At 31.3% G+C, this 17,598-nt stretch overlaps 1 protein-coding gene across 1 annotated transcript in view; it reads right to left on the bottom strand.

Moving 5' to 3' along the window:
• LOC145293931 (serine/threonine-protein kinase RIO3-like) overlaps positions 1–17,598 on the bottom strand; it is a 50,706-nt gene that overhangs the window by 7,149 nt on the left and 25,959 nt on the right. The window contains exons 8-10 of the mRNA XM_080140757.1: positions 11,818–11,977; positions 10,036–10,206; positions 6,572–6,673 (exon numbers count right to left, since the gene is read on the bottom strand). Of these exons, the coding sequence (XP_079996883.1) occupies positions 6,572–6,673; positions 10,036–10,206; positions 11,818–11,977 (433 nt within the window). The remainder of the gene's footprint in view (positions 1–6,571; positions 6,674–10,035; positions 10,207–11,817; positions 11,978–17,598) is intronic.

The raw sequence follows: 17,598 nt of genomic DNA, 5'->3' as shown, positions 1-17,598 counted from the left end.
AACTCAAAATATGCATGTCCAGTTGTAGACTGTTCGATCCACACATAAATTTTTGCATCACTTTTAACTTCTGTAATTTTATTTCATCAAAAGAAGAGTTAGTTTAAAAGGTTTTTGCAGATATTCAAATCATAAGAATTCCATTTGACTGAGTGAACAAACTATTCTTGCAGGTCAATACAAAGACGTCCACGCTATCATTCAATGTAAAATTCCAAGTGAGGTAGTCAAATACAAATCCATCGACACTGTTGTGAAAGCAGATAAAGTGGTTAATTATCCAACAGCTATATTTGCCAGGGATGCCACCGCATGTATTGCAACTGAAATTTGGCGTACTAATTATCATGTTGTGAAATATAAACCAATCCAAGCTTTGCAAAGGCACATGGCTTGCAGTAAAAAAAAATTAAATAATATCATAGAAACAATAATCATAACAGGACTTTTTACAGATGAATATATCTTCATTCCATGCATTCCTATGATTCCACCGAATACATCATTATACTTTAGGAAATTGCACCTTCCAAGTTTATTGTCATTTGCAATAACCATCAACAAAGCACAGGGAACAATCTTTACAATTGTGTGGCTTACAGTTACACACTGACTGTTTTTTCACATGGACAATTTATGTTACGTATTCAAGAGTCACTAAACCAGAAAATCTCTATATCAGCTAAGAAAATGGAACAACAAAAACTGTGTACCCATACGAAATGGAAAATTAAAACTATAACAAGGATGCTTTTCCTCATTTTGGAACTTTTTCCATTGCGCCAATTTGAGCCACAGCAACGCGTGGCAGGGTACAGCTAGTAGATTAATAAAATTTGTATGTGTATATAGATTAATAAAATTTTCATATGTATATAGATTAATAAAATTTTCATATGTATATAGATTAATAAAATTTTCATATGTATATAGATTAATAAAATTTTCATATGTATATAGATTAATAAAATTTTCATATGTATATAGATTAATAAAATTTTCATATGTATATAGATTAATAAAATTTTCATATGTATATAGATTAATAAAATTTTCATATGTATATAGATTAATAAAATTTTCATATGTATATAGATTAATAAAATTTTCATATGTATATAGATTAATAAAATTTTCATATGTATATAGATTAATAAAATTTTCATATGTATATAGATTAATAAAATTTTCATATGTATATAGATTAATAAAATTTTCATATGTATATAGATTAATAAAATTTTCATATGTATATAGATTAATAAAATTTTCATATGTATATAGATTAATAAAATTTTCATATGTATATAGATTAATAAAATTTTCATATGTATATAAATTAATAAAATTTTCATATGTATATAGATTAATAAAATTTTCATATGTATATAGATTAATAAAATTTTCATATGTATATAAATTAATAAAATTTTCATATGTATATAGATTAATAAAATTTTCATATGTATATAAATTAATAAAATTTTCATATGTATATAGATTAATAAAATTTTCATATGTATATAGATTAATAAAATTTTCATATGTATATAGATTAATAAAATTTTCATATGTATATAGATTAATAAAATTTTCATATGTATATAAATTAATAAAATTTTCATATGTATATAGATTAATAAAATTTTCATATGTATATAAATTAATAAAATTTTCATATGTATATAGATTAATAAAATTTTCATATGTATATAAATTAATAAAATTTTCATATGTATATAGATTAATAAAATTTTCATATGTATATAGATTAATAAAATTTTCATATGTATATAGATTAATAAAATTTTCATATGTATATAGATTAATAAAATTTTCATATGTATATAGATTAATAAAATTTTCATATGTATATAAATTAATAAAATTTTCATATGTATATAGATTAATAAAATTTTCATATGTATATAGATTAATAAAATTTTCATGTGTATATAGATTAATAAAATTTGTATGTGCATATAGATTAAAATTTGTATGTGTATATAGATTAAAATTTGTATGTGTATATAGATTAATAAAATTTGTATATGTATATTGATTAATAAAATTTGTATATGTATATTGATTAATAAAATTTGTATATGTATATTGATTAATAAAATTTGTATGTGTATATAGATTAATAAAATTTGTATGTGTGTATAGATTAATAAAATTTGTATGTGTGTATAGATTAATAAAATTTGTATGTGTGTATAGATTAATAAAATTTGTATGTGTATATAGATTAATAAAATTTGTATGTGTATATAGATTAATAAAATTTGTATGTGTATATAGATTAATAAAATTTGTATGTGTATATAGATTAATAAAATTTGTATGTGTATATAGATTAATAAAATTTGTATGTGTATATAGATTAATAAAATTTGTATGTGTATATAGATTAATAAAATTTGTATGTGTATATAGATTAAAATTTGTATGTGTATATAGATTAATAAAATTTGTATATGTATATTGATTAATAAAATTTGTATATGTATATTGATTAATAAAATTTGTATATGTATATTGATTAATAAAATTTGTATGTGTATATAGATTAATAAAATTTGTATGTGTGTATAGATTAATAAAATTTGTATGTGTGTATAGATTAATAAAATTTGTATGTGTGTATAGATTAATAAAATTTGTATGTGTATATAGATTAATAAAATTTGTATGTGTATATAGATTAATAAAATTTGTATGTGTATATAGATTAATAAAATTTGTATGTGTATATAGATTAATAAAATTTGTATGTGTATATAGATTAATAAAATTTGTATGTGTATATAGATTAATAAAATTTGTATGTGTATATAGATTAATAAAATTTGTATGTGTATATAGATTAATAAAATTTGTATGTGTATATAGATTAATAAAATTTGTATGTGTATATAGATTAATAAAATTTGTATGTGTATATAGATTAATAAAATTTGTATGTGTATATAGATTAATAAAATTGCAGGACTTTTCCTCACATGTGACTCACATTTTATTTTCAATATACTATTAATAGATTAAGTACAAAAGCAGGCTTTTTTAAAAATCCTATATGAAAAAATAATTCATGAAATTAAATGCACTACAATGCATTTTGGTTTCTTCGTAAACAAGTAAGCTATTTTAATTTTTGAGGTCAACAAGGTGATTTCATCAAAGCTGGAACACTGCGTCAGTCACCTCAAATTGGTGAAGCAAGATGCAGAAACGATTGTTGGTCTACCTACGTAATGAAAACTGTTGCTCATCTCAACATTGGCAATAGCCAGCCTCTTTTCGTGATGCAGTAAAATTAAATAGAAGCTGCTAGCTCAACCAACCTGGGGTGAATGTCGTTACAAGTAGTAAGAGTTTGGATGACGTATCTCTCTTTGATTTAGTACCTGCAGATTGGTATTGGGTGCTTGTTTACATTGGCGATTTTTTTTTTAACCCAACACATTTCAAGTGAAAACATTATTACATACTAACGTGTCATGGCAAAATTAATATAAATTCCAAAAATTACGGAAAACTAATTCAGTAGATGATGTGCTAGGAGTATGTTAAATAAGAAAATTAACCACAATTACATTCCCAGATATATCATGTGATGGACGCCTAATTTAAGTGTTTAAGTTGGTTATCTCCCTTGTTTGTCATATTGAATTGGCCACACAACTCTTCCAAACTAAAACAGACGATAAAACGCGATAATTTGATAAATTATTTTTTTTTTTTACATGGTGGTCACCACTTATCAAGGCCCGGAAGCCACTCAGGGATAAGGGTTATTGCAAGTACAGTACGTTAGTGTGGAGATTTGATGAAGTGTTTACTTAAGGGGGCGGTTCATTAGGAATTTGTTAACGTTGGACTTGAAGACATCCAGGTTGTAGTCAGGTGGGAAGCAGGACGACGTAACAGAGTTCCACAGGCGTGCAGTTCTAAGAAAGAAGCTTTGTTCATGGAATTCTAAAATATTCGTACTTATAATTATTTTTCTACTGGATCATTTTTCATAATTTTTGGAATTTATACTAATTTCGCCATACTCGTAAGCAAGTAATGTTTTCACCTAAAATGCGTTGGCTTAAAAGATCACCAATGTAAACAAGCACCTGCCATTGTTACTGTTGTGCTAAAGAAAAGGGAGGTAATTCAGGAAGAGACAAGCAGAATTATTAGATATTTAATTGAATAACACCAGTCACTGCAGTAATCAAGAATTATTAGATATTTAATTGAATAACACCAGTCACTGCAGTAATCAAGAGCAAGATACTAAAACTCTTCGGCATATTAAAAGATCTGAAACTGGATAATCTAAGATATGCCTAGAAGGGATGATAGAAAGAAAACAAGGAAGGCCGTATAAACGCCGGCATGAAAATGTTTATGTGCATCATAGTTACGTTTAAATTAACTTAATTATGTAATGGAATCAATGCAAAGTATTTTTTCATGTTAGTGTGGAATCTGATCTAACAGTTATATATTGGGACCCTATGCCAGAGATTATTTGAACTAGTATGGATGTCGGCAAGGAGTACATGTCAGGATATCCTGGTGGAAAATGGAAATAGACTCAACTGCAGCTAATGTGACTGAAGTAGTGGTTCAAATGTTAGCTCCCGAGACCAAATGCGCTAGAAATGCAGGTGTTGTAATGATATGATAAAGATTATGTCATATGTTTTTTGGGGGGTGGGGGAGCACAGAGCAGAGTTTCTAAACAGCTGGAAGTGAGAGAGATGATTTGCGTTCTGAAAATGCAGAGAGAAACTAAACAAATCAATACCATCCTGATGATGCCATCTGCGTCTCTCAATCACCAAGTCTCTCCTCCTGTGAACAAACATTGGTGCTTGTGCTCTTTTGTTGATGCGCTATTTTTAAACAGTATTTCAGGTTAGATTCAAGCTGCATAATACCTTTTTTGGCACTTCTGCATGTCAGTGACATATTAGCAACAGAGCCGAGTTATCAACCCGTTCTTTGAAAGAGAACTGATGTCTAGCGGCCATTATGTAAACCTCAAATATAAACAAGTGTTTACGATAACGCAAAAAATATATAATAGCAAAATAAATACACAAAATATAATTTTAATGTATTCATATAATTTCTTTTCAATGATCGATTCATAATTGAAAATAAAATAAATATGATGAAGACACGAAACATTTCTAGATTGTTTTTAGAATTATTTGTTTTTTTTTATGGTAAGGTTGTATAAAAATGTAACAAAATATAATTCATAAAATATGACGCATTTAAAGAGGTTTAATAATAATTTTTTTTTTGTGTTTTTTTTTTGTACAGAAAGATTGTATAAAAATGTAGCAAATTATAATTTTAGTATGCACGCACTTTTAGAAAAGGAAGAGTTATCGACCCCTGTTCTTTAGCCGACAAGTGACATCTGTCGGCGGTTCCCGAAACTAAAATACACACATTCGCCTCATGTCACGGACATGCAGAAGTGCTCCCCATTTTTTTTTTTTTTTTTTTTTAATTAAATTGTTAGGTGGAAGCACAGAATAGTTACAAAACACCCTCCCCATGTTAAGAATGGCTTTCAAAATAAGATTATTTCAGCATGGTGGCAAAGGTGTACAAGTACTCAACCATTTTCTAAATAAAACCTTTGAACGCGAATAAGTCTCCATTGTGTTCTATGCACGAGTGAATCTGTCTCAAGTTAAACAGAAAATCAACGACCATAAAAAGTCAAGGTCACACATGAAAAAGAATGAAAAAACAGCGATCGTATACATATGTAAAAAGGCTGATATGATTTTTTTTTTTAATGAAAATAGCTCGAGACAAGGCACAAAGCCACTTGATGTAAGGAGCTAACAAGAACAAAAGTTGATTATTGCAAAGACATAAGATTCTTATTGACCTTAGTTTTGAAAATCCCAAGGCTGTAGGTAGAAGGAAAACGGTGAGCAGGTAGAGAGTTCCACAGCCTTGCAGTCCTTGTAAAGAAGCTACTGCAATAGATAGCTGTATTAAATACATTGAGGTGTTAAAACAGTGAATTGGAGGAGACCTCTAGACCAACAAGTCAAAGGCACTAGAACAAAGCAGGCCACTTATCAAGGACAAAGGCCATTCAAGGATAATGGTTAAACAAGCTGGATGGATTGTCAGTTTAATGATGGAGAATATTATGAGAGGATTGACAATGATGAATGGAATGAAGTTTGATTACTTACATGATTTTAAGAATGTGCCTTTAATGCATACACAAATTTCTAGTTTTTTGACAGTTTGAAGCCACCGCGGAAGAGGTCTAAATTTGAGTGCATATGATGCAAGATGCTTATCTCTATATAAAGTTAGGTATGTGTTTATTGGAAATGACACGTGCAAACTGTACGGTAAACATTTATGTAATGATGGAAAGATTGCTGAAGTACAAATAAGATTGAATGATGTAAGTCATAAACTAACTTATGAGAACATAAGTTCTTAATATTATTCTTTGTATATTACATATTTTATGAAACACCTATCAAAATAACTAATTTTTTAAATAAAAGTAGATTTTACTTACAGCCTCTAAAAATTCTGAACCTTGTCCAGTAAAATCCAAGTGGGTAATTTCATTAAATAATTCTTCAGGGTTTGGTACATCGGTCACATAAGATTGAAAAAACTGTAACAAACAAACAAATATGTATGTTTAAAAGTCGAATGCATGTCTGACGAAGGGAAGGCTTCCCAAAATATTACAATACAGATTCTCTATATAACCATGCTGACGAAAGTAAGAACACGATACATGCAAAATAAACATCATTTTGACAACTCCAAGCATCTCAAGTCATGCCAGAGATTATCACTACCATTGCATATAAGAGAAAGAAAAAAACAAAAAAAACAAAACATACTGTCAAATTTCCTGAAGATGAATATTTTACTATTCCAAAATTTAAAAAAAAGTTCAATTTTATTTTTAATAAATAACAATATTTTAGTTTTAATAAATAACAATATTTTATTTTTAATAAATAACAATATTTTATTTTTAATAAATAACAATTTTATTTTTAATAAATAGCAATATTTTTAATAAATAGCAATATTTTATTTTTAATAAATAGCAATATTTTATTTTTAATAAATAGCAATATTTTATTTTTAATAAATAGCAATATTTTATTTTTAATAAATAGCTAGATTTTATTTTTTAATAAGTAACAATATTTTATTTTTAATAAATAGCAATATTTTATTTTTAATAAATAACAATATTTTATTTTTAATAAATAGCAGTATTTTATTTTTAGTAAATAACAATTTTATTTTTATTAAATAACAATTTTATTTTTATTAAATAATAATTTTATTTTATTAAATAACAATTTTATTTTTAATAAATAACAATTTTATTTTATTAAAAAACAATTTTATTTTTAATAATATTTTTAATAAATAACAATATTTTATTTTTAATAAATAACAATATATTATTTTTAATAAATAACAATATATTATTTTTAATAAATAACAATATATTATTTTTAATAAATAGCAATATTTATTAAAAACAATTTCACACTCGTCTGGTCTTTCTAACTGTAAAATCTTGATTTATTATTGAGTGTTTCAAACAGCAAATTACTTTTTATTTCATTATATATCTTAATTTGCTTCAGGTTCTGTTTATCCATTACACCTTTACATTGTATTGCCTTCTGTTATCATTTCTTACAGCTGCTGAGGAGGGCACACACGGGTTTACAAATCTGTATATCAATAAAAGTGAAAATGTCTGTGTGTGTGTGTGTCTATGTACATTTCCCTACCAAATAACTGTCAATTTTTGGTTTAGAGACTCGAGATTTGACATAAGGAGTATAGAGGTTTGTGAAAATCTTTTTAATCGTTTTTCGGTCAGAAATTTGGCTGTCAAGGAGTCAAAGTTCAATGATTTGACCTTTGGAAATTCTATCAAACTCCTCCGACAATTTTGGGTCTAAACACTTCAAATTTTAAATGTAGGTTACTTGGACATGGATCAAACTTTTTAATTTGATTTGAGCTCCAAAGAAATAAATGTTAAGGGGTCAAAATTGGGGTCAAACTTGAAAAAAATTTGACCTCTGCGGTCTATACCAAATTACTCAAACAATTTCTGGTCTAAATATTTGAAATTTTACATAAAGGGTATTCAGAGATAGGGCAAGCTTTTTAATTGGTTTGGGTCGAAAATTTGAGCTGCCAAGGGGTCAAAGTTCCAAAGACTTGACCTTTGCGCTGTCTAGCAAACTACTCAGCCAATGTTGGGTCTAAACATTTGAAATTTATACATAACTGGTATTCAGACATGCGGCAAGCATTTTAATCAGTTTTGGGGTGAAAATTTGGCTGCCAAAAGGTCAAAGTTGAAAGAGTTGACCTTTGCAGATTCTACCAAATTCCTTCACTAATTTTTTGTCTAAAGACTTGAAATTTTAGATGTAGATTACTTGGACATGGATAAAACTTTGTATTTTTATTTGAGACCAAAATAATAAATGTTAAGGGGTCAAAATTTTTTTTAAATTACCTCTGCGGTCTCTACGGAATTAGTTAGACAAATTTTGGTCTAAACATTTGAAATCTTACATAAAGTGTATTTACACGCAGGGCAAGTTATGAACAGTACATAGGGCCCGAGCAAAGCCGGGATGAACTGCTAGTATATATATATATAATGTGTGTGTGTGTGTGTGTGTGTGTGTGTGCACATTAAGTTATGAACAGTACATCGGGCCCGAGCAAAGCCGGGCTGAAATGCTAGTATAAAAACAAATCACAAACTCCATATTCTCCAAATATCAGTTGCATTGTGTGTGTGTGTGTGTGTGTGTGTGTGTATGACACCATCGAACCTCTACACGCTAAAGTCCACATCTATATTCTGTCGATGCCATGTTTGTCAACTGATGTCAGCTTATCTCAATTTCCTAAAGCTCTCAATCTGGTCCAAGACATGATTTGCTTTCAACTGTGTTCAACTCAAAACCGTCTTCAATTCTAACTGTTATCAGCCATCGCAAACTCAAGACTGTCCACAACTGTCCCCAACCATCACATAAACATTCCTAAAGCTGCTCATAAACTAAATCTAAACATACTGACCTAGTGTCTGATTAACAATCCTATTTTTGCTTTCTTTTCTGTTGCTTTGTGAACGACTTTCTATACTTTTGTTCTGCTGATAAATTTCTTTTTTCTTCTTTTTTAATTCCTAACACTTTGGGGGGAAGGGTAGTCATCGATAGTATAACTATTATAAAGATATCTGACCCAATTGTTGAAAATTAAAATTTACAACAAAAAAAAAATAAATAAATAAAATAAGCTCATTTTACTAAATTTGAACAAAAAAATTAATATTTACCGCAAATGGTTTATTGCAAGAATTTTTTGATGATTGGCTGATAATATTAAGCAAATTATTTGAATACTGATTTTAATGGAATTTTATTCCACATCGTCTTTGTTCATAATCAGCTGTGATGATATCCAACAGATTTCCTTGTTTAGACAAACACTACAAGAATAAACATTTTAAGATGAGTAAAACTGATTAGCTTAAAAGAACAGTTTTGCATCATTTGTATCATTTAGATTACTTATCTTGAGTGTTATTTTCACAATGCTTCGATCGATATAACCTCCAACCTTTTTCAGGTGTCGAACTCTTCTGGAAGTCGAAGGTTCAATCCTCAGTGCAGTCGACACAAAATAGAATTATTTATATAATATCCATTAAATGCAGCTAAGAATTAATAGAGATTAATATCGATTAGTATTTAATGTAAAAATGAGCATAAACTTATTCTCATTCAACCATCAATTGGCATAAACCGTTCATTCTAAGGCTACAAGCTAAAAAGTCTAGTTTGACGTTGATCAGTTGCATTTCATTTATAAAATAAAAAATAATAAAAAATTCATTACTTTTTATAAAAAAGAAAAAATTGTGTTTTTTTCTTGTTTCCTTTCGAAATAAATTCAAAATTTTACCTTTGAAACATTGACGCAATCTCTGAACAGAAATTCTAAGGCATGTTTGTGATTGATTTCAACAGCTTGGCTCACATCTATGACCCACACATTGTTATCGTGCCACAATAAATTGTATTCACTGAAGTCGGCATGCACCAATTGGCACTCGTTGTAAAGTCGCATCAAAATCTGAAATTAAAAAAAAAAGTTGCTATAATTAAATAACCCACGTGTTATTTCTTCTGCCTTTCACATCAATTCCTTGGTTAAGTTCAACACTGTTGTCCAAACTTCCAACTTCCAAACGCAACAATCTTTTTCACTGACTTCCACACGTCTGTATAAGTAAGGCACCTTCTCTCAACTCCAAAAGCACTTCTGCTGATCGAACTTACTTCTTCAAAATCCAACTTCAAAATGAACTTGCTCTCTGAAAAATCAACCCTCTTATATCTCCAAACAGGAGCATCTCACTGCATCTCCGGTGGTAACATTGCAGGCATATAAAGAGATAAGGCAGCCATTTTTGTTTCTTTTTTTTTTTTCCTTCATTTTGTTCCATGACTGACCTGTTGAATTATGCACACGTGCTAGTTAGGCAAGTCACGTGTTTTCTTACAGTTGCAATAATCAAATCATCATTTTAAAGTTCACATAACTTATGAATAAACATCCCCAATAATAAATATACACAACGGCAAAGCAAACAAGTTTGTTATAAGAAATAAAGTTTCACCATAATTCAATTTGATTCACTAATACACCAGTCAGCCTGTCATTCGTTTGTTATATCGTAAATTATTCATCCCACACACGCAAACACCCCATGGCGAAGCAAAGAAATCAATAAGTATAAATGGAACATACACTGTTAATAAAATCAGAATAAAAAAAAATGTTCTAAAATATATTTAAAAAGCTTCAAAGAAAAAAGTTCTTACATCTACATAAAAATTCCCATCTCATGTAGATAGTCCAACATTATTCTTTTCGAAATTTATTTATACATTTATTTTAAGAGTTTTTATTTCTTCTTCAAGCTAAAAAAATTATCTTGACGTTGCCATTAATTAATCTTTTTTTATAAAAGATTAGCAGATAAAATTTGAGTAGCAAAATTTTTTATTTATTTTGGTTTGCCCACATAACACTAGGCATGTGCAAGCGGCCTTACATATGGCTGTAGGACAAGGCAGGCTATACAGAAAGTAACGTTGACACAATGCTGGTTATTCAGAAAGTTACGCCAACGCAGTGGCGGGCTAGTCAGGAAGTTACGCCAACGCAGTGCCAGACCAGTCAGGATTGGTTGGTTGTTTTACGGCATATCAACCCTTTTCGAGTTATTTAATGCCGAATCCAAAGATTTTGAAGAAAAAATTTTTAATAGAATATATTTGTTGTTTTCAAGTCGGTTTCTATTTAACTCATAGTTGGAACCCTAACAGGTACTACCACTCCGGGTCAGAGTGGACCTGGGAGCAATGGTAATTAAAGGGTGTCTCCACACTCCCCAAAGCCCGCAAGCTGGGGCCTCACCACTGGATATAGTTTAAGGTCAGGAAGTTACGCCAACGCAGTGCCAGACTATTCAAGAAGTAACATCAATGCAATGGCAGACTATTCAAGAACTACAGTTGATTCAATAGCAGACTATTCAGGAAGTACAGCCAATTTAATGGCAAACTATTCCAAAAGTAACATCAATGCAAGATAGGCTATTTGAGAAATATTTCTGTTCCAATTTAAATTAGAGCTATGAAACAAAAAAAGAAAAAAAAGTCATCCAAGCTTCCATACTTCAACTGTTTGTTTAAATGCTTTCTCCATATCGTCTGGACTTAAATCGGCTTTGCGTAACTGTGGGGCAGCTTGAAATTCATGTCCAATAAAGGACATGACTAGCACGTGTTTCTTTTGACAGACGACCGTGGGACAGAGGATTCCATGACGCCTCATTCTGAAGAAAAAAAAAAAACAAAAAACAGTTTCACAAATTGAAAAAAATAAAAATGTTATTCTTTTTCATTCAAATAAAAATTCACAAATTTTTTTTTTTTTTAATTATTATCCCCTCATCTTTTACAAGACTAAGTTATGTTCAATCATTAATGTTTGTCTGAGATCAGACAACCCGCAAGGGAGGTATTTTGTCTTTGTAAGACAGAATTTACTTAGTATTAATCAAACAAGAGTTGAAGAAAAGGCGACAAGCCCTGCCCCCTCTCCAATCTTACTCACACACCCAAATTCTGTTATCTCTTTGAAATTGACGTTTTGGCCAAAGCCAAGTCTTAAAGGACAGAAGATTATTAAAAGTAGCAATACACATGGCTGATAAAACGCTTTGGATAATCACAGATTTCAAGGGGTTTCTGCTAAAATAGTCATATTTTAAAAACCAAAGCACTTTAAGTCTTCAAAATACCACCGTTTTGTTCAGAAATGAATATACTTTCAAATGGATTAGTAAATAATAACATACATTATATATTTTTAGAGTTTTAAGCAAATAAAGTGATAAAAATGCGAACATCATAAAACAGCATTTTTGGAAAGATTTTGTAATGACCCCACTCCCCCGATTTGTAAACACTCGTACCGTGTTTCTGTTAAGAATTTTTTAATGAAATTTGGAAATTAGCCAAAAGAGATGTCATTTTTAATAATTCCGAGTGTCTGAAATTCATTTGACCACTTGTTTTTTTGTTGTGTTAAAAAAAAAAAAAAGATTCCAAAATGACGAGTATGGAAAATTTTGAAAAAAAATTTCTTCGGACACTCACTATTAAATAAAGCAATCTTTTTACTATGTTTATTCGTTAAAAAGCTAATTGGACAGGGTTTTCTCTAGTCGTATGTAGCAATTTAAAAAATAATATCCAAAAAAATCGTTATGAATTTTAATCAAGACTTTTGTAGTATTAGTAATAGCAGCAGCAATGGCATGGCGTAAACAGACATTTTGTTTTTGTTGTTCATTTTTATTCCAGATCGATTTTTTTTTTTTTAATCGAAAATCTGGTTATAAAAAAAAATTATTACATGTTTAGTTAGAGCTATTTTGTTATCAACCATATATTTTTGAGAATTGAGTAGCAGTAAATTTTTTAAATATTTGAACAAGCGAAGATGTGAAATATGATTGTTTTGGTTCATGTGTACGAATGGTACAAACTTCTAATTTTCGTCTTTTAAAAATGTTTTCAGTGAATTATTATCGAATGGAAACTAATCTACCTGATTATTAAATAAAAAAAAATAATCAATATTTAAATATATTTGTAGGAGGTGCTCAGTTAAAAAATAAAAACAGTAGAAAAAACATGAAATGTAATTAAAAATCAAAATAAAATTAATGTCATTAATTCAAAATTTTTTAACAATTTGTCAGCTTTAGCAAAAACTTGTTTCTTATTTTATATTTAAATAGGTGGGACAAAAATACTTGATATTTTTCCAAGCGTCATGTTTTCTGTTAGAGAGACGTCACTTTTTTAAATGACATTTATTTTTGTTTGTTTGTCATAATTCTTGTAAAGTTTCATAATGCGTATCAAACACCGTCTTAAAAAAAAAGAAACTCACTTAATTCTAGGTCTAATCCTAGGTACGAGTGGCAAGCCTCCTCCTAAAACCTTTAGCCCTAACAATAACGCTAAGTACAAGCAGAAGAGCTCCCCAGTAAACAAACTTCCTCTGTAAGCTCATATAAGCGTAAAACAAAAAGCGTAAAAAATGTTTAAAAGTGCACATGATTAATCTCCCATAAAAAAAATAAATTGGTCAACTGTCCTAAAATGCTAGGATCGTCTAGAAATGGTGAATTATTTTACATTTATGTGAAACCAACCCCTACTCTAAATTCTAAAATTATTTTTGTTTTGTTTCTATCAAGTCTTCAGGATGTTCACACATAATTTTCCTTAGCCCTATCATTCACCCAAAGTCAGAGTGGCAACCTCCCCACCTTCTCATATGAGAGGCGTGTAATAAGTAATGCCCCTGACTCACTTCCAGCTGTCTGATCTGGCTGAAATTTTGCATGTGCAATTGGTTATATCTCTGTGGGTTATGTGGCAAATTACAGCTCTGAACTAATTGTGGTTTCTGTTTTACAGATGTTTGAACTGAGTCAGGTGTGAAATGGAGCAGTGATCCGGTTTTTGTATTTGAAAGGACGCACACCACAGGAGACTTTTGATGAAATCAAAGAAACTTATGGTGATAATGCCCCATCATATGATCTTGTAAGACGCTGGCATCGTGAATTCAAACATGGCCGGAAATCTGTGGAAATAGCTCCAAGACCTGCACCTCCCCTTCTGCCATTAATGAGGCATTTGCCGTCAAGTTGAGGCTGCCATTTTGGAAGATCGGCGCATTACTATTTGCCAAATAGCCCAAAATGTCAAGATTAGTACAGGGTCTGTGGAAATTATCATTCATGACCATTTGCATATGCATAAGGTGTCTGCCAGATGGATTCCCAGGTTGCTCACACTATTCCAGAAGTGAGAACACGTCGAGTGCTCGAGGATCAATTTGGAGATGTGCCAAGAAGATGAGTCAAAGTTTTTCAAAAGACTGATTACACAGGATGAAACCTGCGTCCATCACTATGATCCAGAGACCAAAGCCTAGTCAATGCAGTGGAAGCACTTGGACTCACCACCTCCAAAGAAGGCAAGGGTGCAGCCCTCCGCTGGCAAGGATATGCTCACAGTTTCTGGGACCAGGATGGAGTAGTGATGACAGATTTCCTGGCAAAGGGTACCACAATTACAGGAGCCTATTATGCTTCACTTTTGAGGAAATTAAGGGAAGCTATCAAAATCAAGAGGTGGGGCAAGATCAGCAAAGGTACCCTCCTTCTGTAGGACAACGCTCCAGTCCACAACTCGCATGTCGCCAGATCAGAAGCATGGGCGGGTGGTTATTAAATCTTGCCCCATCCTCCCTACTCTCCTGACCTTGCACCCTCTGACTTTCACCCCAGCCATGAAGTTGTTTTTGAAAGGAAACCGTTTCCCAGATGATGCAGTCTTGATTTCTGAAGTCACGTCGTGGTTGGAGGACCAACCTGGGGTGTTTTACAAAACGGTCTCCATAGCTGCATCAAACGATGGGAGAAATGCATAACTCTGGGTGGTTCATATGTAAAGAAAGACTAATAACTCTGCCAAGTTTCGTTGCTCTACTGCAAGAAGTGGGTCAGGGGCATTACTTATTGCACGCCCCTTGTAATTGCACAAAGACCCTCTTAAAACCATCATTAATCGCTTTTTAGAAACGCTTTTTAGAAAACAAACAAACAAAAAAAACAAACACCCAGGATTTATCTATCATAGGTAAAAAGGGGAGGGGTAACTGCCCTAAAATGTTTGAAGGATTCAAAATGGAAAATCATTTTACATTAAATTCTAAAATAATTTTTATCTTTTATTAAAGTTTTTCAAGTTGTTCACATGCAATTGTCTATAAAGATAGAATCACATATTTTGGAGAGGTGGTCAGATGGGGAGGGATAACGGAAGGTATTAATATACAATAATACCAAAGAAATATTGCAATATATTCATTTTTAACCAATCCTAGATTTCAGAGTGAACCTGGGAGCAATGGTAATTAAAGGGTGTCTCCACACTCCTCAAAGCCCGCAAGCTGGGGCCTCACCACTGGAGATAGTTTAAGGTCATATCCAGGACCTGTTAGCTTATCAAGCTCTTTCTATATATACCAATATTGAAATATTTTAAGCCATTTAAATTTTTTCATGTGTATTGCTATTAAAAGTGAAACAGAAAATATTAATGTCTAGAGAATTGTGTTCTAAGGAAAAAAAATATTTTCAGAGCTCCCACTAGCCTCTTCCTCTTGGATAGGGTCTAAAAAAGAGCTTCCAATCTAATAGATCCCACTTTGTCCACTAAGCTCCAGCCCCTGTACCATCACCACAATGTTGCATGTGCCTGTTTGTTTTGCAAATATTTTAATGGAATGTGCTCTGATGAACTTGTTGCACTTGTGCCCCCTCGATGTACATATCCCCAACCCGCTTAGCAACAAAATCTCACCCCTTCACTGTTGAGGTTCCTAAATGCCAGAAAGCTTTCTATTCTAATAGTTTCTTCCCTTGAACAGCTAGACTTTGGAGTTCCCTTCCTGCTACCTGCTTTCCTGGCTGTACTGATATGCAGAAGGTTAAATGTAACATAAACCAACATCTTGTTAAGCTTTCCTAAGTATGGTCTCAAATAGTAGCCCCTTACATCTATAGGCACATGCCCTTTTAAATCTAACATGCATTATTTCAAACCGCACACATATCCATAAATACACCTTTTAATAATGCACTGGTTACTGCCCTTGTGGTAATCTTTGTTTTGTCCAACAGGTAGCGTTTTCTATTTTCTACTTCCGTTTCTCTTTCTCGATCGTTCTCTTTCAATTCGAACCTCGAATGTAATCGCACGCAAATCTTAGACGCGCCTCAGCAGGGCGTTTTTCCTTCTCTAAGGTAGTATCAAGTACTCGTGCATGACTTAGCAAACTCTTACATACACAACGGACGTCCAATGCATACCACAACGAACTCTCGTATGCATTCACGCACGCATACATGCAACGAACATTATCTACATGCATGCTAGTTCATATACATACACTCTGTAATGTTTCTGTGTAAATAAATTCGCCTGTACATATGTAAATATGTATGATCCTGTTTCAGTGTGCGTCATTCCATGTTCCTCTGAAACGTACTCATGCCACATCCTTTGTTGTTGTTATGATCTGCAAATAATGACCTTCTACTCTTCTAGTAATTGAACGTGCAACCTTCTCAATAACTGGTGCCTCAATGCAGCCTACAAAGTGAGGACCCCAGCCTATAACCCGGTAACTAAACAGCTCCCGGGGTCTTCCAACACATCAAAATGATGATATGCCTTGTTAGGAGCGAATGTGAGAAAAAAAAACAAAAAAAAACTCAGATCAATTTCTAGATCAGTTGCATATTTCAACAGATCCGAGGAAGATGGGTGAGAAGTGATACTAGAATAAAGCGTGATATCATCAGGATAAAATGTTAATTTTCTGAATAATATTCTCTGGATTGGTTGGTTTGGTTGTTTTTGTTTTGCGGCATATCAACCCTTTTCAGTGGCGGGCTAGTCAGGAAGTTACGCCAACGCAGTGCCAGACCAGTCAGGATTGGCTGGTTGGTTGGTTGTTTTACGGCATATCAACCCTTTTCGAGTTATTTAATGCCGAATCCAAAGATTTTGAAGAAAAAATTTTTAATAGAATATATTTGTTGTTTTCAAGTTGGTTTCTATTTAACCCATAGTTGGGACCTTAACAGGTACTACCACTCCAGGTCAGAGTGGACCTGGAAGCAATGGTAATTAAAGGGTGGCTCCACACTCCCCAAAGCCTGCAAGCTGAGGTCTCACCACTGGATATAGTTTAAGGTCATATCCAGGACCATATTCTCTGGAAGATCATTTATTTAGAGAAGATACATCATCCTGAGTTACTCGCAAGCTTCCATCCAAAAGAAAAGACCTAACAATATGA

Source organism: Euprymna scolopes, chromosome 15, assembly GCF_053919585.1.
Source record: "Euprymna scolopes isolate OS-2025 chromosome 15, ASM5391958v1, whole genome shotgun sequence".
In the NCBI taxonomy this organism is placed as follows: Eukaryota; Metazoa; Mollusca; class Cephalopoda; order Sepiida; family Sepiolidae; genus Euprymna; species Euprymna scolopes.
The sequence above is the reverse complement of the archived record's forward strand: the minus strand, read 5'-3'. Positions and strand labels throughout refer to the sequence as shown.